We start from the raw sequence: 27,329 nt of genomic DNA, 5'->3' as shown, positions 1-27,329 counted from the left end.
TTTTTGCTATAGGGCGCGTGTGCTCGCCAGACAGAGACAGAGAGACAGAAAGTGAGAAATCAGCCCCCAGGGGGGATGGCCATGCCGCAATCCCTTCTCCATTCTTCTCTTGGGATCTTGGGCATGCACGCACATGCACCTGGTGTGTTTTTTAAGCAACCGGGTCCGGGACTCGATCCGCGGTCGACTACGTGGGAGTCCAGCGACATAGCCATTACGCTAACTGCTGGTCCCACGGCTTTGTGTTTTCAGACAGATGGAAATAATGCTTAACCTGCAAGTAGGAATGTGTAAGACACCAAACACTCCCTAACTACATTTTTGTGTAATTCAGAAAGGCAAAGTTCCAGTTGGGACAGAAAAAGCCGTCATCAAAACCCTGGGTTCTCTGCAATGAGAGAATTAATTACTCACCATTCTGCAGTTCAAGGTAGACCGCCAGCAAGATGGCCTCGGGGGGCACCTCTTTAGGGTGAATCATTGAAGCAGCCTGTGGTCAAGAAAGAAAGACACCCATGAAAAGCCAATTCCAAGTAATGCCAAAAAGAATACAAATAATAATAATAAAAAAGCTAACCAACAGGTAGCAAACTTATCCACGTTCGTTCTCAGGTAACTTGCTCGAGACTACCGACTGCCCTGCTGCGGTGTCCCTCAACTGCCTGTGTCTTGAACCCCATCGACTAGGTTAGGCCTGCTTTCTGATTCAGCGTTACTTCCCCTTATCTAAGTGTTTTTTAGTTTTTGCTACAGGACGTGTGCGCTGGCCAGAGATACAGATGGGGGTGGGCAGAAAGTGAAAAATCACTCCCCAGCGGGAAAGGCCACACCACAATCCCTTCTCCTTCACTCTCTTCTTGGGACGCCAGACACACAAACCCATGTGCCTGGCATGATTTTCAAGGCACTGGGTCTGGAACTCAAATTGCACCGCTGGCCACGTGGGATCCAGCACACCCCAATGCCACACCATCTGCTGCGTGTGCCCCCAAGAGCCCCGAGAGCATGGGGAAGGGACTGTGACGTGGCCGTCTCTTCTAGGGGTTGCTCACTTTCCCTCTCTGTCTCCAGCAAGCACAAGCACACTATGGAAAAAGCCTAAGTAAAACCCGACGCATTGTGACCACAGGGTATGGGGATAAGACAGAGACTTCCAGACCAGCAGGAGGCATGGTGGTTGAGGTGCTGGACTGCTGCATAGCTGACTGTGGTTCAAGTCCCAGACCTGGTGGCTTGTATATCCTGCCGGATGTGTGTGTGTGTGTGTGTGTGTGTGTGTGTGTGTGCGCGCGCGCGCCCAAAATCCTGAGAAGAGAATGGACGAAAAGGGATTGTGGCGTGGCCTTCCTTCTAGGGGGTGACTTCTCACTTTCCCTCTCACTCGCTCTCTGGTGATGCCCTATGGCAAAAACCTTTAGGAAAAAAATAAAAAAAGAAAGAAAACTGACAAGGACTTCCCTTGCCAATAAACAAGCATGCACATAACTAACAATGACTCAAACAAACTGACCCACATGCCAGGGAGGGGTGCACGTGAATGTGCTGTGAAGAGGGAGAAAAGTAAGTGTCTTTAGAATAAAGAGCCGTAGATATCTGACAGGAAGAAAACAGGGGAGGTGGCGTTTGAGGCCCAGGCTTGAATGTGGGAGATGCCTGCGGGCCCAGGAGCTTGTCCTAGGTCAGCTGCGGGCAGGAGAAATAGCAAACTAGTGCAGAATCTGCTCCAGAGGACGTGCTTCCAGAACGTTCCTCCTGAGTGCGGAGGGGAGGCTTTCATTTATCTCACGGAGTCACTGGGGTATAACCACACCATTTTTTTTTTTTTTTGAGAGATTTTCACTATAGGGCGTGTGCACTCGCCAGACAGAGAGAGACATAGAGACAGAAAGCAAGAAATCACCCCCCAGGGGGGATGGTCACGCCACAATCCCTTCTCCTCCATTCTCCTCTCGGGATCTTGGGCACGCACGCACACGCGCCCGGCGTGAGTTTAAGCCACCGGGTCCGGGACACGAACCGCGGTCGACTACGTGGGAGTCCAGCGACATAGCCATTACGCTAACTGCTGGTTCCCATAACCACTCCATTTTGAAAATGAGATTTCACACTTCTAGGCCTGGCATCCTATACACAAGAGTATCTTTACACCATTTTAAAAAATAATTATTTTATTTTATTTTATTTATTAATTATTTTTTAATGTGAACAGAGAGAGACAGAGGGTGAGAGTGAGAGAGAGAAAGTGAGAAAGCAAGCCACCAGATTCAGGACTTGAACCCTGGTCAGCCATGTGGAAGTGTCCAGCGCCTTAACCACCACGCCACCTGCTGGTCCCCGACACCATTTTATAGGTATTAAAAATACCTGTTTTCTCTTGTGGCCAGTAGGTGGCCTGGTGGTTGAGGCGCTGGACGCCCACATGGTAACCATGTTTCAAGTTCTTGACTTGGCCGCTTGCTTTTTCACTTCCCTTTTCACTTCCCCTCTCCCTCTCCATATCTCTCTCTTGTCAGATTAAAAAACAATAATAAAGGGACCAGCGGGGGGGCGTGTCTCGGATCTGGTGGGGAGTCCTTCTCTCTCTGTCAAATTAAAAATAAATGAATAAATAAATAAAATTAAATAATTATTTTAAAAAGATAATCCTAACATTTAAATTATCTCTTTTCTGGGGGCCGGCAGGTGGCATGGTGGTTAAGGATGCTGGGTTTCCACACTGCCGACTGCGGTTCGAGTCCTGGACCTGGCAGTGCGCTTTCTCCCTTTCCCTCTCTCTCTGGTCAAATTAAAATAGAAAACCTATTTTCTCCCCAAGTAGCCAGTAAATTGCGTTTTACATAGACTACAGTCTGCAACGTTTTTCTAAAGGCATCGTCTGTATGAGACTGAATGGCGTTTTGCTTCCTGGCTGTCAGAACAGGCCGCGGAAGGCAGCAACCTCGGAAACATGTCCTTGGAGCCCTTTCCAGCCCTTCCCAGCATTGTTCTGCCCTCCCAGGCAGGGTGGGCCTCCCAATTAACAAAGGCCCAGCCATTGGATTAACCTAAAAACCAAGGGACCAAAACAAAACCCCCTTCAGTCCCCGATCCAGGCCTGACCCCATCTGCCTCTCCAGCGTGGCCTGGCCGTGGCCACCTGCTGCATGAGAGCCCGGCCGGAGTGTGGGCTGCACCTTCCACCAGGGGTCTGTGTGCTGCGGGACTGAGGCCGGGGGCACTCTAGGCGGGGCTGATAAGCAGCTGAGCTTACCACTGAGGACAGCGCCACACCAGCTCGTGCACGCCGCTCCCTGGGCAGCCGCTCCCTGGGCAGCCCGCCGCTCGCTGTCCTCATTCTGGATCAGGAATGCTGACCAGATGCCACTACGTTGACTAAATACCACCTGCAGCTGTTTTCCACCTGGTAAAGCATCCTTTATTTTCTTAAAAATAGTTTATTTAACTTTATGTATTTATCTATTTATTTTAATTTAACCAGAGGAACGCAGGGAGAGAGAGAACGCCACCAGGTCTGGGACTCGAACTACAGTCAGCCACGTGGCAGACCAGTGTCCTTAACCACCAAGCTACCTGCCGGGCCCCCAAGCATCATCATTTCTAGGCACAAGGTCACCTGCATAGGCAGGAAGTTTCTGGAAGCCATGATCTCTGAATAGGTTTAACTTCAGTTTCATTCCTCAGGCAAAGGTAGGGATACGGGCTCTCTTATGAGCTGCTGTGAATGTACTGCTTACCAGACTGTCTACACCGCAAGTCCTAAACCTCATATTCCCTGTGGGAAAGTGCCTTCTACGTGTCCACAGGGCAACGCAGCATCACGGCTACTTTCTAACTGTCTTAACTTCTCACACGGGGTGTGTGCCTGCTGTGGGTGGGGTAGGGTCACACCCAGTTGGCCACTGACACCCAGCGCTCTAAACCACTAAACAAAGGGGCCGGTGCTGTCTGCTCATTCGGTCTTGTTCTCAGGGCTCTGCACAGAAGTATTCAATGCCTATATGCCAGATGAATGGGCTACCGTCTCCCCACTTTTTTAACTGCCAGTGAGTATATGAGCTCCCCAGAGAGAAGAGAAGAAAGCACCCCTCAACAGAGTGTGGCCCCATCACAATCCCGTTACCTTCATTTCTCCATCCTGTTGGAATTGGGGCAGGCATGTACACCTGCCCGGAATGTTTTTCTTTTTATTTTTTTGGAGATGTGTTTGCTATAGGGCACGTGCACTCGCCAGACAGACAGACAGACAGACAGAGAGAGAGAGACAGCGACCAGAATCCCTTCCCCTCCATTCTCTTCTGGGGATCTTGGGCACGCGCGCACACAGGCCCGGTGTGAGTTTAAGCCACCAGGTCCAGGACTTGAACCGTGGTCGGCTACACGGGAGTCCAGCAACATAGCCATTACACCAACTGCTGGTCCCCCGGCGTGTTTTTAAAGCCACCGCGGCCAGGATTCAAACTGTGGCTGGCCATGTCAGATCTGGCTCCCTTAACCACTAGGCTATAGGGTCAATCTTGTGCCTTTTTTTTAAATTGTTGATTATTTTCTCCATATGCATGACGGAGCACAAGTACACTCATGTGAGAGTGGGAGAGAGAAGAGCACCCCCACAGCGTCTGACCACTCTGACCTCTTCCATCAGATCCCGGGCACTCTCCTCTGTGCCTGTAAATTCCATGTTGACTGAGCTGGGGATTCGAACTGCAGTTGCCATGTGGACTCTGGGGTCTCCTGAGCAGCACATGATGCTGCACTACAGAGCCAGCCTGGACTAGTGCCCTTCTTCTAAATGTTTTTTTTTTTTTTTTTTTTAAGAGATTTTTGCTATAGGGTACATGTGCTTGATAGAGACAAAGAGAAAAAGAGATAGAAAGAGAGAAGTCATCCCCCAGGGGGGTGGCCATGCCACAATCCTTTCTCTTTCAATCTCCTCTTGGGATTTTGCATATGTACACATATGTGCCTAGGTCCTCTTGGGATTTTGCATATGTACACATATGCGCCTAGGATGAGTTTAAGCCACCGGGTCCGGGACTCGAACCACGGCCGACTATGTGGGAGTCCAGTAACATAACCATTACGCCATCTGCTGGTCCCTATTTTTTTTAAATTCATGATAGTCATGTACACATACGAGAAAGAGGCAGAGAGGGAGAGGGGACTACCCTCCATAGGCCTGAACACACTACAGTCCCCCTCCTCAGTCCAGTCCATCGAATCTTGGGACCCTGTGCATGCTGGCATGTCTCAGGCAAAGCAGGCCAGGATTCCAACTGCAACCCCGGCGGGGGGGGGTGTGTGGTTCTGGCTTCTTTTGAGCGGACCTGTTATTCCTGCTACGTCATGAGCCAGCCCTGGCTGTCCTTTAAAGGAACTGCACCTTTCAACTAGTAAAATCCCTCTGGGTCTGCCAATTACAGCGCCCAGTGCTTACCACGGGTATGGTTCTATGCCCGTGCTTAGTCCAGGGATGGGCAGGTGACCTAGAAAGGTCCAGTGGGGATCTTCCGCGAGGCCTGACGACGTGCCATGTAAGTGGGGGAGTTCAGAGGTTAAGTGCACACCCGCAGGAGCTTTCTCCAGTGTGTGGAGCTTCTGTGGAGTGAGCTTTCTGAACCCTGACCTTCTCAAAGGTATACTGGTAGCTAACTTTTAGAATACAGATTCACACAATGGAAATCAAAAGGCGTATACAGCGGAGAGGCTCTTGTCCCAGGTCTCCAGCTGTGCTGTACCCATCCGGCCACCCGCAACCAGTGTCAGCAGGTGCTGGCTGTCCTTTTGGAGATCTTTCTCACACATACAGGACTGTGTAGACACGTTTTTTAAAACAATTGTTTGAGGCCAGCAGGGAGGTACAGTAGTTATATCGTGGACTCCCACATGGCCAACCACAGCATGAGTCCCGGACCCAGTGGCTTGAAACGTCATGCCGTGTGTGTGTGTGTACACGCACACGCCCCCAAGGTCATGAGAGAATGGTGGAGAAGGGATTGCGGCATGGCCATTCCCCCGGGGGATGATTTCTCATTTTCCCTCTCACTGCCTGTTCTCTCTGGCGAGCACCATAAGGAAAAAAGCCTCCATAAAGAAAAACAAAAAAAGAATGATTTATTTAACTTCATGTGTTGTCATTATGTACCCCAACTACACCACCTGCTGGGCCTAGAGACAGTTCCCGTGCTCCTTCGCTTAGCACGCCTTCGACGCCCTGTCTCAGCACGGTACGGCGGCGCCGTGCTCCACCGCACGCACGCCGCGCCGTGTTGATGCGGTTTCTTACTCAGACAGTTCTCAATCTGGTTTTTTTTTTTGTTTAAGAGTTTTTTGGCCTCTTTTGACCATTCCCCCTGCAGGGGGGCGTCTCAAGCCTTTTGCTGGCCGCTTTGCACGCAGGGTCGGACCCTCCCGTGCTGGCCTCACCTGGTGGAGACATTTCCGGGCTTTGTCGTACTCGCTCCTGAGGCAGTAGGCACTGCCCAGGTTGAACAGCATGACGGTCCTGGCCGAGGTGACGGAACTGGGGTAGCACTGAGGGGCTCGCTTCCCGGCTGGGGAGAAAGTGTAGACGCTGGTGAGGAGGCTGGGCTGAGAGCAGGGGAGCAACCCCGCCCGCCACCCTCAAGCAGCCATTTGGAATAAGGACGAGCAGAGCTGCTCTTCAGGCTGACAAAGGAAGGACACAGAAGATTGAAGAGTCTGGCTCTTAGGGACGCAGGCCAGGCTGCTGAAATATTTACAAAACCTCTTACTTACAGGATTCCATGGCCTCGTTTTCTCCTTTGTCTGATCCTACAAAGACATGAAAATAAATCTGAGGGGCAGGACGACGGAGCATAGTTTCTCAAAACTTTCTTTATAAGGTGGAATCTAATATAAAGCGATCTGTCACAATATTTACTCTCCCGAGTAGTGGAGATTCTATGAAAAGACACCAGACACCACCCCAGCCGCCTGAGAGCAAACCCTGAATCAAGTGAAAACCACAGTTTCACTTCCTCAGAAACTGAGCCGTGATTCAAACTGACTCGTGAGGCCCAGCCTGACGCTGCAGCCGGGAGTAAACGGAACTGCGGTGCTGGAAGCCACAGGGCCAGCCGCAGGTTGGGATCTCTGAGGTGGCCTGAGAACACGCCAGGTATGTGCACGTGGGCCCAGGAACCTGCCACGCTGGAGGAAAGGGGATCGCATGCACCATGACGAGACCCCAACCGGGGGGATTCTCATTCTCTCTCCTCCCTCTCATGCACACGCATGTGCTCTCTATCGTGAATAGAATAACCTTTAAAAGAAGATGTTTTGTGTGGGTCAGCAGGTGGCGTGGTGATTAAAGTGCTGGACTCCCACATGACCACCTGTGGTTTGAGTCCTGGCCCCAGTAGCTTGGAAGTGCACTTACCCTACGGCAAAAATCGAAAAAAAAAAAAAAAAATTTTTTTTTTTTTTTTTTTTTAAGATTTACCATAGGGAGTGTGTGCTCGCTGGGGGTGGAGAGAGAGACAGAAAGTGAGAAACCACCCTGGGGATGGCTATGCCACAATCCCTTCTCCATTCTCCTCTTGGGATCTTTGGCATGTATGCACATATACCCAGCGTGGTTTTTTTTAAGCTGTTGGGTCCGGGACTCAAATTGTGGTCAACTATGTGGGAGACCACTGAAGCAACCATTATGCCATCTGCTGGTCCCAAGACTCATTAATTTTTTTTTTTTTTTTTAGAGGTTTTTGCCTTAGTGTGCGTGCACTTGCCAGAGAGTGAGAGAGACAGAGACAGAGATGAAAAACGAGAAATCACCCTGCAGGGGGGGATGACCAATTCCTTCTTCTCCTTTCTCCTCTTAGGCTCTTCGCCATGAACGCAGACTCGCTCAGTGTGATTTTCAACTACTGGGTCCAGGACTCGAACCATGGCTGCCCGTGTGGGAGTCCAGCAACATAACCACTATGCCATCTGCTGAACCCCCTAGAGAATATATTTTAAAAAATAAATAGGGACTAGCAGATGGAGTAATGGTTATGTCGCTGGACTCCCACGTAGTCGACTGTAGTACCAGTCCTGGATCTGGTAGCTTGGAACTCACGTTGGAGGTGTATGCATGCGTGCTCGAAATCCTGAGAGGAGAATGGAGAAGGGATTATGGCGTGGCCATCCCCCAGGGGGGTGATTTCTCATTTTCTGTCTCTCTGGCAAGCACACGTCCCTGATAGCAAAAATCTCTCCCAAAAAATAAACGGAACTACTTTTGAATGAAATATTTTTACTCTCCCTTGGATTGTAGAATCACTTCAAAGAGAAAACTCAGTACCAGAACCCAAAGGAGCTGTGGTGGATACTCCGTCAGTCTTTCAAAAGCAAGAATTCAGGCCACATGGAACTCCTAGGGCTACTAACACAGGCACTACAATGGAGGCGCAGCCGAAACGCGTGGAAGGCCGACCTAGAACGTCCTGCCCTTCACGGCCATGCCCTGAGACTTCCGCGCGTCCTGAGTTACGACAGGAAGGAGGCAGAAGCGGTGGCCAGCTCTGATCAAGTGTGTTCGCATTAACCTTGGTCCTGCTCATTTGAAGAGATCCCTAAGGAGACATCGGTGACGTTCTCCGGGTTCAAGTGAGTAATGGCATCAGATATTCTGTCGAGGGAGATGAGCGCTTCTGCGGCGTATAAGTGGCCCAAAAACCTAAAACGAAGAAACCAGAGTCCGCGCTGAAAAGCAGGTCACCACGAAACACCCCACGGATAACGATACTTGGTTTATCATGGGACATACTGCGCATATGCTTCGCATCATGCCTGTCCTTGAGATGAGATAGAAATTTGCTTAGGTAAACTAGATTAACCAAAACAGTCACTTTAGAGTTTGCCTCTTAAAGAACGCATTAAGGTATACGATAACAATGTTCACATTAGCTAGTGAAACAAAGTGTGCATACTGAATTCAGAAAGCAGCTGGAAGGTGGCGTGGTGGTTAAAGGCTCTGGGTTCCCACATGGCTGACCGTGGTTTGAGTCTTAGACCTGGTGGCTTGCTTTCTTAGTTTCCCTCTCTCTGCCTCTCTCTGATCAAACTGGAAAATAATAATAATAAATACAGTTAAATAAAATAATTCTTAAAAAAAAAAAAAAAAAGCCTTAGATGTAACTCCTGCTCAAATGAGTTTTCCTGGAAGAGAACAAAACTAAACTTTCTCAGTTTAAAGCTCCCAATTTGGCACCCCTTCCCCACATGCAGCCGGTGTTCCCCACACACTGCTTCCCTGTGGCCCTGCCTTCGAGGGCTCAAAGTCCGGCTGGTCTGTATTCCCCCCATTTATTTTTTTTTTAAAGAATTATTTTAACTTTATTTATTTTTATTTTAATTTGACCAGAGAGGAACAGAGAGAGAGAGAGAGAGAGGGAAAGTGAGAAAGCAAGCTGCCAGGTCCAGGACTTGCACCGTGGTCAGCCATGTGGAAGTGTCCAGCACTTTAACCACCACACCACCTGCTAGTTCCCTAAAAACCTTTTTTTAACCAAATGAAATAGCTTCATGACATACAAAGTCGAAAAATCCTTGGCTTGGTGTAGAAAAAACAAGGAGAGGGCCGAAAGCTGCTGTGGTCTTTACAGACAGCCAAATGCAGAAAGACCTGCCTGCCCTCCCTGGGAAGATGACAGGTGGTCTTGTCATTAACTAAGAAACCAACGCGTACGATAACACGGTGAAAAGAACTACGAAAGAAATTTCCAGACGTGACTTGGCCAGTCTCTTAGAAGTTTGCTACAAAATCAGAGAATTTTGTTTGACTCAGAACAAAGTTGACAAATGATATATAAAGTCTTCAAGTGCCAGGTAAAGAATCTACTTTTGAGTTATTTGAGAATAATGATTATGATGATGACCAAAGGATTTAAAATACAATTAGGATTTGTTTTTCAATTTGTATTAAAAAAAAAAAAGGGCACTGTTCTTATAATGGACGTACACGCCCAGTCTGCACACTGAGCCTGGAGGTGGGGACGGCCGCAACTGCAGACTGAGGTATCTCAGAGCGGGGCAATGGTGAAGATGGGAGGCATTTAGAGGCAGCCAACTGCCCTGAACTGGAAATCAGGGTTCCCCTAGGCCAGGATCCTTTTTTTTTTTTTTTTTGAGAGGTTTTTGTTATAGGGCACATGCACTTGCCAGAAAGACAGAGAGACAGAAAGCGAGAAATCACCCCTCAGGGGGGATTGCCATGCCACAATCCCTTCTCCTTTCTCCCCTCGAGATCCTGGGCACACATGCACATGCGCCCAGCATGAGTTTTAAGCCACTGGGTCCGGGACTTGAACCGCAGTTGACTACATGGGAGTCCAGCGACGTAGCCATTAGGCTAACTGCTGGTCCCAGGCCTTAATTCCGAATAAGGTTTTCATAAGAATAGGAGGGCCCTGGACAGACTTCTTAATTACTTTTTCTTTTTTTAAAAAAGTTGTATTATTTAACTAAGCACTTTTTATTACTTAATTTGACCAGAGAAAGACACAGAGAGAGAGAGCGCGAGACAGAAAGAAAGTGAGAAAGCAAGCTGCCAGGTCCAGGACTCAAACCGCAGCCGGCCACGTGGAAGTCCAGTGTTTTTAACCACCATGCTATACCTACTGGCCCCAATGACTTTTTAAAACACAAATTATGTTTAGGGAACAATGGCCTAAAACAGCCTTAACTGATGTTAACTTCAGGTGTTTTATGAGGTAATCGATTCTTCTCCAAGGCAAAAAATGCAGTATTTACAGGGGGCTGGCCTTGGAGCAAGACAGTTAAGCGACCTATATCCCACACAGCCAACCACGGTTTGAGTCCTGGCCCCGGGGGCTTGAGGGCGCATGCTGGGCCTGTATGCGACGTGCCCAGAATCCTCAGGGGGTGGAGAGACGGAGCAAAGAGGAACTGTGGCATGACCATGCCCCAGTGGGGCTTGTCCTCTTGCTGGCACACATACCCTCTGCCAACAGAATACAGACAGACAGACAGACAGACAGATGGACGGAGGGAGGGAGGGAGGGAGATATTTATAGCATTAATTCTCAGAGAATGACCTCACAGTGGTAAATTCTGCACACAGTAAACTACTAAAAGGCAAAAGAGCAAATAGTTGCGTTTTGAGTTTGTTAGTAATGATATATACCCACAGGATGAATAAACACAAAACAAAAACTGTCTCAAGTTATACAGACTACTGTGGCTTTGGATAAAATGTCCAAAAATCAACGTCACGCAAAAATTCAAAGCACGTTGCATTTTAGCCTTGAAATTTCAAAAGAAATGATGCACTTTGGAACATTTTAGGATGAAAGTGACATTGATATTGAAGAGGCACCTGAAGAGTGAATGAAACCGTCTAATGAAACGGTACAGTAGCATGGGAAAATGGTTTCAAATGGTCTATTTATTTGTTTTTATTTTAAAATTTTGGGGAAATTTTGCTACAGGACACGTGTGCTCACCAGAGAGAAAGCAAGCAAGCAAGCACTCCCTTCTCCCTCTCCGAATCCTGGTCACGCACGCACATGAGCCCAGTATAATTTTCAAGCCATCAGGTCCAGGACCCGAACTACACAGTCGGCCACGTGAGATCCAGCTGCCTTAACCACATCATCACCGGCTGACCCAAAATTCTTGTCTATTTAAATTGCATTCTTTGAAACAGATTTATCATGCGGACCAGATTCGTCTGTTTGTGGTTCTTCTCTCTGAGTAATCGCCTTATCAGGCCAGCCACTGGCGTGGTGGTGAAGGCGGCTGGGTCCCATACGGCTGGGTGAGTGTTTCATGTCCCAGATTGTTAACAACACAAAAACAGAACCACCTTATCTGGAGATACAGTGCTCCCGTCAGATACAGCACCGCAGGACTCAGGTGTGTCTCCTGTACACTCAGAACGGCAGACACCATACCACTGACCTCTGAGCCACAGCAAGGGACACAATGCCTACTGCCAAGACATGCTTAAGGAACACTGAAGCCAGCTGCTTTCCCCCAAATATATATCCCACTGGGGGAATGAAAAGCACCACGCACCACAAACCGACGGGAAACCGCCAAACAAAACGCGGCGGGGATGCGGGCCCGGTCCACTTACTTCAGAGATCCTGACAGCTTGGGCTGCTGAAGAAGTTTATCTGCGTGATTCAAAGCCATGAGGTTATCACCCAAAGCCAGAGCCACATATGCACTGCAAGCGAGAATGGAGCACCTAGAACAGAGAAGGTCAATTCAAATATAAGTAAGTAAGTTTAAATAAAAAAGAATTGTTATTAAAAAAAAAAAAAAAAAAAAAGAACAGAGAAGGGAAGAACCAAGACCCGAGTCAGAGAACTGACAGTGAGTGCATCTGCTAAATAGGAAAGTACGCCCTAGTCACAGCTATGATGATCCAGATGCCAGGGAAAAGGAACAGAAGCCACGACACTGTGTTGAGAATTAAAATGATGAGCGGGGCCGGCAGCTGGCGTGGTGGTTAAGGGCACTGGACTTCCACACGGCCGATCGCGGTGCGGATCGAGTCCCAGACCTGGTAGTTTGCTTTCTCGCTTTCTCTGTGTCCCTCTCTGATCAAATTGATAGTAAATAAATTAATTGAATTGAATTTAAAAATTCTTTAAAAAATTATGGATTAAAATGATGGGGACCAGTAGATGGCATAATGGTTAGGTTGCTGGACTCCTACATAGTCGACTGTGGTTCGAGTCCTGGACCTGGTGGCTTCAAACTCATACTGGGCACGTGTGTGTGTGTGTGTGTGTGTGCCCAAAATCCTGAGAGGAGAATACAGAAGGAATTGTGGCGTGGCCATCCCCTTGGGGGGGTCTTGCTTTCTGTCTCTGGCAAGTGCAGGCGTCTTGTATTTAAAAAAAAAAAAAAAAAAAAAACTTCCCTTAAAAAAAAAAAAAAGAATTAAAATGATGTATAAAACTACCATCTGAAGCACAGTTTAGCCATCTACCTAAGTCATCTTTAGCTTCTATCCAATTAACCCTTGTGCCCAAGAAAATAACCAAACGAAGTTATATCTTTAGACTGTACAAAATGTTGCAATTAATGGCCTAAAGAGAAGCTCACTTTCACAAAAAAAACATTTTTTAGAGGTTTTTGCCATAGGGTGTGTATGCTTGCTAGAAAGAGAGACAGAGACAGGGAGAATCCACCCCAAGGGGGGATGGCCAAGCCACAATCCCTCCTTCTGGGATCTTGGGCATGCGTACACATGCGTTTTGCATGATTTTCAAGTCACTGGGTCCAGGACTCAAACAGCAATCAGCCCCGTGGGGGTCCAGCAATGTAACCACTAAGCCATCTGCTCATAGAACCTTCTTTCAAAGTTTACTTAAGGCCTGGGGAACCAGCAGTTAGCGTAATGGCTATGTCGCTGGACTCCCACGTAGTCGACCGCGGTTCGTGTCCCGGACCCGGTGGCTTAAAACTCACGCCGGGCGCGTGTGCGTGTGTGCCCAAGATCCCGAGAGGAGAATGGAGGAGAAGGGATTGCGGCGTGACCATCCCCCCTGGGGGGTGATTTCTCACTTTCTGTCTCTATGTCTCTCTCTGTATGTCTGGCGAGCGCACGTGCCCTACAGTGAAAATCTCTCCAAAAAAAAAAAAAAAAGTTTACTTAAGGCCTGGAGCCAGCAGGTGATGTGGTGGTTAGGGTGTTCCACACTCCCACATGCCCAGCTGTGATTTGAGTCCCGGACCTGGTGGCTTGAAACTCACGCTGGGCACATACACGTGCACCCACGATCCCGGGAGGAAAAGTGAATGTGCTGTGTCCCTCCCCTCCCCGCCGACCAGGGGGTGACTTCTCACTTTCTCTTTGTCTCTGGCAAGTGGGCATGCCTTGTAGCAAAGATATCTATTAAAAAAAATTTTTTTTTTTAATTTCTGGCCAGCCAGGAGGCATGGTAGTTACGACACTAGATCCCACATTGCTGACTGCGCTGTTCAAGTCCCGGACCCAGCAGCTTGCAAAGTGCTGGGCGGATGTGTGTGCGTGCGGAAAATCCCAAGAGAGGAGCAGACAAGAAGGGACTGTGGAGTGGCCATTCCCCCTTGGGGGTGTTTTCTCACTTTCTATCTCTAACTCTGGCATGCACATGTGCCCTACAGCAACTAAAAACAAAAAACGCTTACTTATTTCTTCTATGAGAGAGGCACCCCAAAGGGCCCTCCTGCCACAGCCCTCCTCCAGCCTCAGTCAGTCACAGGTACATGAGCACATGTGCATCTGACGTACTCAGGGAGCCACCAGGACGCAGACCCGGGACCCTTTCTCACGTGGGTCCAGCTGTTACCTCTGTCCCACTGCCTGGCCCCAGAGAATATTTCTGCTTTTTCTTTCTTTTTTTTTTAAAGAATTATTTTTATTTAACTTTATTTATTTTTAATTTGACCAGAGAGGGACAGAATTGAGAAAAAGAGAGAGAGAGGGAAAGTGAGAAAGCAAGCCACCAGGTCCTGGACTTGAACTATGGTCGACCACGTGGGAGTCCAGCACCTTAACCACCACACCGTCTGCCGGTCCCCTGCTTTTTCGTTTTTAGTTTTTGCTGTAGGGCAAAAACAGCCCCCTCCCTCCCACAGTGATTTCTCACTTTCTGTCTCACTGTCTCCCTCCAGCTCCTATGGCAAAAACCTCGAGAAAAACAAAAACAAAAACCCTAAAGGACAAAAAAAACGTGTCAAATAGAAATAAGGTTTAGGGGCCAGCTGGTGGTGTGGTGGTTAAAGGCACTGTACTTCCACATGGCTGACCAGGGTTTGAGTCCTGGACTTGGCTGGCTTGCTTCCTCACTGTTCCCCTCACCGCCCCCCACCAGCTGTTTCTCTCTGGTCAAACTGGAAAATAATAGTAATAGTAATAATAATAAAAAATAAAGGCTGGTAGGTGGTGTGGTGGTTAGGAATGCTGGACTCCTACATGGCTGACCATGGTTTGAGTCCTGGACCTGGTGAGCTGCTTTCTCTCTCTCTCTCTGTCCCTCTCTGGTCAAATTAAAATAAACAAACAAACAAATAGATAAATAAAATAAAGTTAAAGCTAATTCTTTAAAAATAAATAAAGTAGGACCAGCAGGTGGCGTGGTGGTTAAGGTGCTGGACACTCCCACATGGCTGACCACGGTTCAAGTCCTGGACCTGGTGGTTTTCTTTCTCACTTTCTCTCTCTCTCTCTCTCTGGTCAAATTAAAATGAATGAATGAATGAATAAAATAAAATAAAATAAATCTTTAAATAATAAAATAAAAATAAATTAATCTAAATAAAAAATAATTTTTATTTTTTTGGAGAGGTTTTTGCTATAGAGCGTGTGCACTTGCCAGAAAGACAGAGAGAGACAGAGAGATAGAAAGCGAGAAATCACCCCCCATGGGGGATGGCTACACCACAATCCCTTCTCCTCCATTCTCCTCTTGGGATCTTGGGCACGCACACACACACGCCCGGTATGAGTTTAAGCCACCAGGTTCGGGGCTCGAACTACGGTCAACTACATGGGAATCCAGTGACATAGCCATTAGGCTAACTGCTGGTCCCAAAAATAATTCTTAAAAAGAAAAAAAAAAAAAGAAGTTAGTAGAGCTGATCATAAATGACCCGACTAGATGCAGCATTCTGAGTTACAGTTACAAATGATAATCCCCATACAGATCATCGCATGCTTTCAGGGTGTGATTTCAGTTTAAGGAAGAGAGTGACCATCACGTCACCACAAGGGTCACCGTGCTCCGAAGCCCTCTGACTCGAAGTGGCCCTTGCGAAGAAGACACACAGGTGGCAATCCACAAGTTGCCTGTGGTTACCCCTCACTTCCTCATCCTGGTTGCTAGAATCTTAGAAAATGATCCATTTAAGGAAAAGTCACCCCTCAACGAACACCCTGAAACGTAGGCAGACTGAGATAAGGCCCTAGGAATCTGGGGTTTACGGCCACCATGGCAGGGCGGAAGGACAGTCTGACGCAGCTCTGTGCCGTCACTGTACAGTCCGAGATTTTAAGTGGCTAACGTAGTCTCTAGGCCATGGCATGTGATATTCAACCCTGCAGACTCCGAATCCACTGTTTTTCCCGTCCAATCGTTTTGCTCCTGTATCAGCTCACAAGCCTACCCTAAAACTAAAGCACCGAAGCAGATTACATTACGCTGGCTTCCAAGCTCCAGGCGAATATAATGCAGGTGCCCTGTGGTTATGCACAGCCATGGCTGGAGTCCTGGGGCGCACTGCTGGAAGCCACACGGCTGACTGCAGGTTGGCCTGAGGATACGTCGGGAGTGGGAGGGACCGCAGGGACCCACTGGCCTCAGGAGCTGGAGGGCTGGGGACAGGGGTTGACGATCTGAGGATACCCTGCCCTGCCGAGGGTGGTTCTCTCTCATCATACGCATGCACACATGCTGTCATGAAAAATATATGCATAAGGGACCAGCAGTTGGCGTAATGGCTGTCGCTGAACTCCCATGTAGTTGAGTGTGGTTTGAGCCCCGGACCTGGTGGCTTAAACTCATGCCAGGCACGTGTGCATGTGTGCCCAAGGAGAATGGAGGAGAAGGGATTGCGGCGTGGTCATCCCCCCTGGGGGGGGGAGTTCTCGCTTTCTCTCTGTCTCTCTTTCTGGTGAGTACACGTGCCCTACAGCAAAAACCTCTCCGAAAAAAAATAAAAAAATAAAATAAAATAAAGCCCACAAAATTTTATCTAAACACTACAAGTTTATATTTTGTTTCTGAGTATATAATTTTGAATTATATACTGCTCATAGAGAGAAACAATCTGAGAGTAGGCCAACGGGGCCACTTCCAAAGACAAATCTATAGTCAATATCCCTGGCTCTCGAAGAGCTGGGTTTGCCAAGGATGTCCCTGTCATGGCCACAGTCTCTCAGGGGAGCCTTCCTGACGGAAGACTCTGAAAACCAGAGAAGGGAGGCCTTGGAGTTCTCTCCCATCTTCAGAAGCATGTTAGTGATGAGCCCCGTGCAGTGACAATAGGTGACCAAATTTCTTCTTTTGGCCTATTTGTAGTTTTTATATAAAATGATAATGGCATTTCTTCACTCAAAATGCACAAGGGTTGGGTGCCAGCAGGTGGCATGAGAGTTAAGGGCACTGGACTCTCACACGGTTGACCACAGTTCGAGTCCCGGATCTGGGCAGCTTGCTTTCTCTGTCTTTGACTCTGTCCCTTTCTGGTCAAACAAAAATAAATAGTTAAATAAAAAATTTTTTTTAAAAAAAGCATACATATCAAATATGTATTGGTTGAGGAGAAGAATAAGATACTTGTAAACATCTGGTCTCCGGAGGCTCAAGCGGTTCAGGGCCCGTGAATGACAGTCACACTGGATCATCCATTTGCATCTGTGACCGGCAAAGGTCAGGGCGAACGTAAGCGCCTCAAAAGCAAAGGCACGCATCTTTATTTATTTAGCACCCTAACATTTCAAACACGGATCATCACTTCATGCTGTGAACACTCAAAATCCTTTCCTCCCAGCGTTTGGAAAGGAAGCGTCCTCCCTTTGTGGCTTACACAGCCGTCTGCAGGGGATGCTGAGTAGGTACTTGCTGAATGAAGAGCACGCGGCAATCGGTATCTGGCCTTGTGAACGGGCTCCTCCAGGTACCAGGCACCAGGGCCCAGGGCCCAGTCCCCCAGATCCCCCCACCTTTCTCCCAAGTCCCTCTGCTGATGTGGCTGACTCACTCTGCGCTCCCAGACAGGGGCCTCTTCCTGCTTGCGTTGGGTCCTAGAGTCAGGACATGCCCCACCTCAGGCAGGCTTGCTGGGAAAAGCCTGCCCTGGCCTCTCCCGACAGTAGGTGGGCCATTACTGCCCCGGCCCACTGTCAAGCCCACTTTGGGTCCAGAAATCAGTCATGTAAGATTTACTACGGGATTGTTTCCCAGGAAGCCCAAACTATAATTATTTACAAGGTGGTAAAAACCTATTTTCTTCAACGTTTACCCCATCTGCCGTGAGAGAGCATGCTGAATTACAGCAGCGTCAGAGAGTCTAAAGCGAGAGAGTCATTCTGTTGGCAAGTGCTTAAACACGTGCGTAGGCGACTGCGGGGCTGGCATTCTGACTGCGGGCCACCGGCATTACGCGCGTCCCATGGCCTGATACTCAAGCCGTCATTCTGTTGGCAAGTGCTTAAACACGTGCGTAGGCGACTGCGGGGCTGGCATTCTGACTGCGGGCCACCGGCATTACGCGTCTCATGGCCTGAAACTCAAGCCACTCGTGCTCCCCTCCTCCTGGGGCCTTATTCCCCCAACTCACCTCTCATCACCCTCTCACGCTCATCCTCCCTGTCCTCTTAGGAAACCACTCTCCACTGCCCCTGATCCCGCAGGCTGCTTGACACTAGAAGTCCCCGGAGAAATCTTTCACTTCGGATAGTGGATAGTCCCTGCTTGAAATGCTGCCCCCTCCCCCGCCCGCGCCTTCCCCGAGTCACTGTCCAATCTGCTTTACCAAGCGCTCAGTGGATCTGACAGTTCAGCAGACTGGAAGAACGACACCCCCAGGGACGACACACTAGCCTCCCTCCCACCACCGCGGAAGGGGAGCTGGCAAGACCCCACTCACTCTCTCCCTTCTCAGGCTGGAGAACCGAGTTCTAGGTCCTCAAAATGCCACCCCTTGGAAAAGAAGGGAAAAGAAGGACGGAAGGGGGAAAACAGAAGGGAATTGTTTTTTTGAAGTGCAATATTATGACGACAAGCTATGTAAGAATGAGCATTAACATTTGTCAAGCCACATACCCTGTCATTTATGTGAGTCTAAATACTGAGATAGACGAGTCCTTATTGCGAGGCCAAAGTGGGGAAAATCCAATCAGTGACCATTTGTCAAAGGAAAATAAATTTACAAGGACTCTCACAGCAGACATAATGCCAAAAATTCACCCCCAAAATACAATAATGTAATTTCTTTCAACAAACTAAATATGGTACTAGATTTTTTTTAAAAGCTTTATTATCTATTTGTTTATTTTTAATTTAACCAGAGAGGGACAGAGAGAATGAGAAAGAGAGAAAGTGAGAAAGCAAGCCACCACATCCAAGACTTGCATCAAGGTCAGCCATGTGGGAGTCCAACGCCCTTAACCACCATGCCACCTGCTGGCCCCCTAGGGAACTGAATTTTTAAATTAAAAAAAAAAAATTAAGCTGACACTATCTATAACAATCTAGAAAATGTTAAACTTGTCAATTTTCAGCTCTGAAGAAAAAGTTTAAAAGCTTGATTCATTTTTCACTTTAGGGCTTCTGAAAACATTTTGTTTTCTATTAACAGCTATACACAAAAAGAATCTCACTGACAAACACACCCCAGTGCCAATGCAAATCTAGCATCTCAAAGAGCCCATCTTGGGACCAGCAGTTGGCGTAATGGCTATGTCACTGGACTTCCATGTAGTCGACTGCAGTTCGAGTTCCGGACCCGGTGGCTTAAACTCACGCCGGGCACGTGTGTGTGTGTGTGCCCAAGACCCCGAGAGGAGAATGGAGGAGAAGGGATTGTAGTGTGGCCATCCCCCCTGGGGGGTGATTTCTTGCTTTCCATCTCTCTGTCTCTCTCTGTCAAGCACATGTGCCCTACAGCAAAAACCTCTGGGGAATAGAAAGAGCCCATCCTGCCCTGAGCAGCAAATGAATCGTGTGAAGTCACAGAGATTCAGTACTTTACACAGACAGGACCTTAAGGTCAGCCAAGGTCAGTAGTGGCTATGTGGGGCCCCCACACCGTGGCGGGCCACTGAGGACTTACTAATCTGGGCCTGTGATCAGCTGGTCGCCAGCTCATCTCAGTGAGACCCTGGGAGGAGATGGAACTAGGCCGTGGTGAACACACACTCCTGCCCACGTGCGCTCATCCTGGGCAGGTTCCTCCTCTGGTCGTTTTCCATATGGACACGTGTCAGCAGGATCACACTCAACCCTAACACTGAAACGGGGCTGGACCTCTAGCAAGGGCAGTATGAGATTGCAAAGGTATCAGCCATAACGCTGTCTTACGTATGCTTCATGAGCTACGATGTCATCACCGGGCTGAGATCGAAAGAAATACGATTCCTTAAGTACACTAAAACTGTCCATAATATTTACGTTATCAACCATTTGTTTGATTCATCTTCTCTTATAAACACTGGGCCAGGGGAGGTCCCTTTTAACTGGATGGGAAATAATTCACCGAGTGTCACATTAGAGTCTGGAAGAACTAATTGAACTTCCATAATTGATACTTGTGGAATAACTTAACCAGACTTAATGATATTTGGTCCGAACATTTCCTTTTATTCAGTTTGGTCCCTCTCTGGGGAGGAAAAGAAATTAAATTAAATTCAAATTTAGTTTTACCTTATATGCTTTTTTTTTTAAAAAAATAAGGAAATCATATTTTGCCTCTTTTTTCTTTTTCTTTAATTTGCTACAGGGTGTTTGTGCTCAATGGAGAGAGACAGAGGAGAGAGGGAGGGAGAAAGAAAGTGAGAAAGCACTCCCCAGGGGTGATGGCCAAGCCACAATTCCTTCTCTTCCATTCTCCTCGTGGGATTTGGGGTACCCATGCACGCCGGCACATCTTCTAAGCTGCTGGGTCTGGCCTCATGGTGGTTAAGGAAGCTGGATTCCATACGGCTGACTGTGGTTCAAGTCCCAGCTCAGGGGTCTGAAAAATCTGCAGGCACATATACGTGTGTGTGTGTGTGTGTGTGTGTGTGTCCATGTATCAGGAAGGTGAGATGGGAAAGAAGAGATTGCTGTGTGACTATGCCACCACGCTGGGCAGTTTTCTGCCTTTCTCACTCTCCTTCCATCTCTTTCTGGCCAGCAGTTAAAAAGAAGAAAGCATTAGCAACAACTAATATATATATATGTGTGTGTGTGTATTACATTTTATCTATAATGTATATATATACACACACATATATATATATACACATTATAGATATATTGCACTTCATCAAAATGTATACATATATACATTATAGATATATTGCACTTCATCAAAATGAAAACTTTTATGGTTCAAAGGCCACTTTCAAAAAAAAAAAAGAGCTGAAAGACAACCCTCAAAACTGGGAGAAAATAATTTTAAATCATGTATCTTTAGACTTGTATCTAGCATACATAAAGGGTTCTTAGGCTGCAGAGAAGGAGCCAGATCCCACATAGCCAACCGCGGTTTGAATCAATCTCAGCCCTGGCTGCATGAAAACACAGCAGGTGAGGACGCATGTGTGCCCAGGACCCTGAGGGGGAGGAGCAGTGGAGGAAGGGACTGCAGTATGAGCAGGTCCCACTGAGGGGAGGCCTTCTCCTCCTCCTCTCTTTCTGGCTCAAGCACAAGCTCTTTGGCATTAAAAAATAAATCTATAAGGGACCACCAGTTGCCATAATGGCTATGTCACTGGACTTCCATGTAGTCAACCACGGTTTGAGTCCCAGACCCAGTGGCTTAAACCCAGGCCATGTATGTTTGTGTGCGTGACCAAGATCCCGAGAGGAGAATGGAGGAGAAGGGATTGTGGCATGGCCATCTCCCTTAGGGGGTGATTTCTCATTATCTGTCTCTGCCTTTCCGGCAAGCGCTCATGCCCTGTAGCAAAAACCTCTCCAAAAAACCAAAATCAATAAAATAAAATAATTCCTATGACAAAATAATGAAGATCGCTAATATAATTTACTTATTTTTAAAATAATTATTTATTTTAATTTTATTTATTCATTCATTTATTTTAATTTGACCAGAGAGAGACACAGAGAGAGGCAAAGTGAGAAAGGAAGCCACCAGGTCCGGAACTCGAACCGCGGTCGGCCACATTGGAGTGTCTAGTGCCTTAAGCACCATGCCACCTGCCGGCCCCCACTAATCTAATTTTAAAAATGGGCTAAATATTGGATAAATATTTTTCCAAGGAAGATGTACAAATGGCCAGTAAACAAATGAGAACATATATCATCAGTCTTTGGGGAAATACAAATTAAAGCTACAGTGAGATACTATTTCATACCCACTACGATATGTAATAAAAAAGACAGAGAAGGGGCAGGTAGGTGGCATGGTGGTTAAGGAGCTGGATCTCCACATGGCCAACCATGATTCAAGCCCTGGACCCAGAGGCTAGAAAATCATGCTAGGCATGTGTGTGTGTGCATGCCCCAAATTCCCAAAGGACAATAGAGGAGAAGGTTTGTGGTATGATGATTGCCCTGGGGGTAATTCCTTACTTTCTCTCTCTCTAGCAAGCACACATGTCTATGCAAAAACCTAAAGATGGCTGGATCCCACATGGCTGACTGCCATGGTTGAGTCCTAGACCCAGCAGCTTGAAGAATATGCTAGGCACGTGTGTGTGTACGCCCAAAATCTCAGGAGGAAATGGAGGAGAAGGGACTGTGGTGTGACCATCCGTTCTGAGGGCGTTTTCTCATTTCCCCTTTCCCTCCCCCCAATGTGTGTACATGACCTATAGCAATTTTTCATTTTGTTTTTGGAGAGAGATTTTTGCTATAGGGTATGTGCATGCGCCAGAGACAAAGAAAGCGAGAAATCACCCTGCGGAGGGGAGAGATTTTGGCTATAGGGTATGTGCATGCGCCAGAGACAAAGAAAGCGAGAAATTACCCTGTGGAGGGATAGCCATGTTGCTCTTCTCCATTTTCCTCTTGGGATTTTGGGCACGTAGTGTGTACACACACACACACACACACACACTTATATAGTTTTAGATTACTTATTTATTTTAAAGAATCATTCTATTCAACTCCATTTGTTTATTCATTTACTTATTTATTTTAATTTGACCAAAGAGGGACAGAGTAAGAGAGAGAGAAAGAGAGAGAGAGAAAAAGCAAACCACCAGATCCAGGACTCGAACTGCGGTCACCCATCATGTGGGAGTATAGCGCACTTAACCACCGCACCACCTGCCGGCCCCAGAATTATTACTTATTTACTTGTATTTATTGTTGTTGTTATTATTATTAAATTTGCTATAGGACACATACGTGCAGAGAGAGAAAAGGAGAGAGATGGAAGGTAGAGGGCAAGCTGCCAGGCCCGGGAGTCGAACTGCAGTCAGCCATGTGGAAGTTCAGTACCTTAACCACCACTCCACCTGCTGGGCCTCCAACTTTTTTTCTTTTAAAGAGAGGTTTCTGTTATAGGGTGCGGGTGTTTGCGGAAAGAAAAGAGACAGAAAGTGAGAAATCACCCCCTGGGGGAAGGCCACGCCGTAATCACTGCTCCATTCTCCTCTCGGGATCTTGGGCACACACGAACACACGCCTGGCGTGAGTTTAAGCTGCCAGGTCCAGGAACCGAATCGCAACTGACTATGTGGGAGTCCAGCAATGTAGCCATTACGCCATCTGCTGGTCACATCAAAGATTTTTTTTAAAAGAAGGAAAGTAGCAATTCCTGGTAAAGTTGTGAAGAAAATGGACCTTCCCACACTGCACACTGCTGGTGGTATGATAAAATCGTGCATTCTTGTTAGAAGGTACCATGTCTCAGCAATCCCATTCCTAGGTGTATACTCAAGAGACAAGCCCACAGAAACACTTGTACATGAATGTTTATAGCAGCATTATTCATAATAGCAAAACAACAGAAATAATCCAAATATTCACTAACAGATGAATGGAGAAACAAAGTGTGGAATACCGACACACCGGAATGTTTTTCAGCAATAAAAAAGAAGGCAGTACTAATACATATCACAACTTGGATAAATCTTGAAAACATGCTAAACGGGTCGGCAGGTGGCATGTGGTGAAGGGTGCTAGACTCTGACATGGCCGACCACGGTTCAAGTCCCGGATCTGGTAGCTTCCTTTCTTACTTTCCTTGTCTCTCTTTCACTCTGTCCCTCTCTAGTCAAATTTAAATAAATAAATGAATAAAGTTAAATAAGATCATTCTTATTAAAAAAAAAATCATGCTAAATGAAAGAAGCCAGACACAAAAGCCTACGTAACATAACTCCTTTCTTTTTTTTTTTTTGAGAGAGATTTTTTGCTAGGGTGCGTGTTCCTACCAGAGAGACAGAAAGAGAGAAATCACCCCCCGGGGGGATGGCCACGCCACAGTCCCTTCTCCATTCTCCTCTAAGGATTTTGGGCATGCACGCACACGTGCACACACACGTGCCAGGCGTGAGTTTCCAGCCTCCGGGTCTGAGACTCGAACCACTGTGGGCCAGGTGGGAGTCCAGCAACATAAGCACTACACCATCTGCAGGACCCCAACATGAGTATATGCAGAAATACAGAAATTATTTAGTTAGGGCTGGGGAATGTGACAAAGGTGCGGACTTTTTGGAGTGAAAAACACGTCGTAAAACTGACGGTAGTGACTGTTCACGTATCTCTTACTACAGTGAAAGCCACGAGATTGTACACTCTACCTGGGGAAACTGCGTCGGGAATTTACATGGGTAAATTAAACCTTCATAAAGATACACCAAGAACGGGGCTGGAGGGTGGTGTAACGGTAAGATGTACTGCTGCGAGGCAGACCCACACTGAGGGTCGCCAGTTCACATACCAAGACCTCCCTGAAGACACCGGAAGTATGTGCGCTAATCTGGGCTGGGTGAGGCTCCAGGGGACTGGTGTCAAGACCCTGTGGGGGGGTGCTCTAATGAATGAAAGAAAAAACAGGACAGCAGACAATAAATGACAACTGGGGAGGAAAATAAACCCTTTTAGCCAATCATCGTATAAGAAAACGCTGATCGGGCCAGCAGATGGCATAATGGTTACGTTGCTGGACTCCCACGTGGACAACCATGGTTTGAGTCCTGGACTTGGTGGCTCAAAACTCATGGCAGGGGCACATGCGTGTGTGCCCAAGATCCTGGGAGGAGGAGGGACTGCGGCGTGGCCATCCCTCCTAGGGCGTGAGTTCTCACTTCCCCTCTCATTGGGCTGTCTGTATGTCTCTCTCTCTCTTCGGTGAGTGCAAGTACCCTAAGCAAAAAAATAATTTTTTTTAGAGGTTTTTGCTATAGAACACATGCACTTGCCAGAAAGAGAGAAATAGAGAGACAGGAAGCGAGAAATCACCCCCCAAGGGGGATGGCCACGCCACAATCCCTTCTCCTCCATTCTCCTCTTGGGATCTTGAACATGTATGCACACACACCTAGCATGAGTTTAAGTCACTAGATCCAGGACTTGAACCACGACTGACTACATGGGAGTCCAACAACATAGCCATTATGCTATCTGCCGGACCCCCCCCCGCCCCCTCTTTTTTTTTTAAAAAAAAAAAAAAAAGTGAAGGGGCCGGGAGGTGGTGTGGTGGTTGAGGCAGCTGGAGTCTAGGCTGACCGTGGTTTGAGTCCTGGGATCTGGCGGCTTGCTTTCTCATGTTCCCTCTCTCTCTGTCTCTATCTGGTTAACATAAAAAAAAAAAAAAGAAGACAATGAATAAAATTGAATAAAGTAATTCCTAAAAGAAAATGATCACCCAAAAATGCATGCGGCAAAACATTCACATTTTATGGGACTTGAACCACGGTTGAGTACATGGGTACATGGGAGTCCAGCGACATAGCCATTATGCTAACTGCTGGTCCCAGAAGTATTTTATTAAACTTTTAAAATTATTATTTTCCAGTTTGATCACAGAGAGACAGAGAGAAAGAAAATGACAAAGCAAGTAACCAGGTGCAGGGCTTGAACCACAGTTGGCGATGTGGGACTCCTGTGGCCTTTACCACCAAGCTACCTGTGAGCCCCAATTTCTGAGATATTTTCTTAATTTGGGGACCAACTTTTGTTTCGGTTGTAAGAATATTTTTCTGACGGCTACCCTGGTTTAATAAAGAATCTCGTAATTGCTCTAGCTGTCATGTTCCTTCTGAAAACATAACTTGGTTAGAATAAATTTTCTTGGACGTACCTTCATTTATGTAGAGAAGGACAAGAATTAAAATACTCAAGAGGCCAGGAAGCAGTGGCCGTTAGAACAGTCATGATAATTTATTGCATATTAGTTATGCTGGAAATAGGAAATTGGGCTTTGCCCTGGTGTCTTGGGTATTACAGAGTGCAAGGGGTCAAATATAATAGTCTATAAAAACTCAGCTATACACTAGTCACATCCATTTTCAGTTACATAAGAGAATACAGGTCAGAAATTGCTGAAATCTTTAAGAATGCCACCATCTCAACTGAGAACCACTATGCTTAGAAGCTCCTTACACACCAGACAGCTGGCTGCCGCCACAACACTGCCTTGAGCACACCCAACTGCAACTGGGAGCCTTCCCAGCGCTGAAAATCCCAGCGACTGTCCTGCACAGCAGCCCTTTTGCTAAATCTACCCTAAGGCTCCTTCCCTCTCGTTCCACTTCCTTTCTCCCATCTGCTCCACAGGAAATCGAGGTTAGTATGTAAAAGAGAAGCCATCTCTGCCTCACTTTTTGATGATGAATTCCCTATGGAGATCCTTTGTTTCCTCCATAAAATCTGGTAAGTGATTTTATTTTCCCTGAGTACCGTCAAACCTCCCACGAAGACACATCAAAAGCGAAGTCGTGCTGGAAAGTACAAAACCTACTGAGAAGACTCTCGCCCTTCACGCACCCTTCTCATGACTGACATTCTCAGAAGGTCAAAGTAAATCCCAACTCTGCAGATGTGCAACCACTAAGGGATACTGTACCTCTTACACTGCATATAGAAATAAAGCAATTTTTTTGGGGGGGGTGGGTTGAGGTTTTTGCTATAGGGTACATGAGCTCACCAGAGAGATAGAAAGCGAGAAATCACCCCCTAGGGGGATGGCCATGCTGGAATCCCTTCTCCTCCATTCTCCTCTCGGGATCTTGGGCACACATGCACATGCCCCCAGTGTGAGTTTAACCCCCCAGGTTTGGGCCTCAAACCACAACTATGTGGGAGTCCAGTGACATAGCCATTATGCCAACTGCTGGTTCCTAAATAAAGCAATTTTAAGATTAGTATTTGGGCCTGGCAGGTAGCGTGGTGGATAAGGGCACTGGATTCCCACATGGCCGACCACAGTTCAAGTCTCGGATTTGGCGGCTTGCTTTCTCACTTTCCTTCTCTCTCTCTGTCTTTCTGGGCAAATTAAAAAATAAAATAAATGAATAAATAAAATTAAATAAATAATTTTAAAAAAAAGACTGAACTGGTGAAATAGAATAATAAAAAAAAAGATTAGTATTTAAGGGGGCTGGCAGGTAACGTGGTGGCTGAGATGCTGGACACTCCCACATGGCCAACTGTGGTTCGAGTCCTGGACCTGGCGGCTTGCTTTCTCAT

General features: G+C 47.2%; 1 protein-coding gene across 5 annotated transcripts in view; it reads right to left on the bottom strand.

Annotated features, from left to right (window-relative positions):
- CNOT10 (CCR4-NOT transcription complex subunit 10) overlaps positions 1 to 27,329 on the bottom strand; it is a 92,028-nt gene that overhangs the window by 3,855 nt on the left and 60,844 nt on the right. For all 5 annotated transcript variants that reach the window (XM_006158967.3, XM_027775951.1, XM_006158965.3 and 2 more), the window contains 5 exons: positions 12,104 to 12,217; positions 8,550 to 8,680; positions 6,757 to 6,792; positions 6,424 to 6,551; positions 415 to 490 (listed from right to left, as the gene is read on the bottom strand). In XM_006158967.3, coding sequence (XP_006159029.1) covers positions 415 to 490; positions 6,424 to 6,551; positions 6,757 to 6,792; positions 8,550 to 8,680; positions 12,104 to 12,217 — 485 coding nt within the window. The remainder of the gene's footprint in view (positions 1 to 414; positions 491 to 6,423; positions 6,552 to 6,756; positions 6,793 to 8,549; positions 8,681 to 12,103; positions 12,218 to 27,329) is intronic.

The sequence above is a fragment of the Tupaia chinensis genome, unplaced genomic scaffold, assembly GCF_000334495.1.
Source record: "Tupaia chinensis unplaced genomic scaffold, TupChi_1.0 Scaffold000617_2, whole genome shotgun sequence".
In the NCBI taxonomy this organism is placed as follows: domain Eukaryota; kingdom Metazoa; phylum Chordata; class Mammalia; order Scandentia; family Tupaiidae; genus Tupaia; species Tupaia belangeri.
Note: the sequence above shows the minus strand (reverse complement) of the source record. Positions and strands in the feature narration are given on the sequence as shown.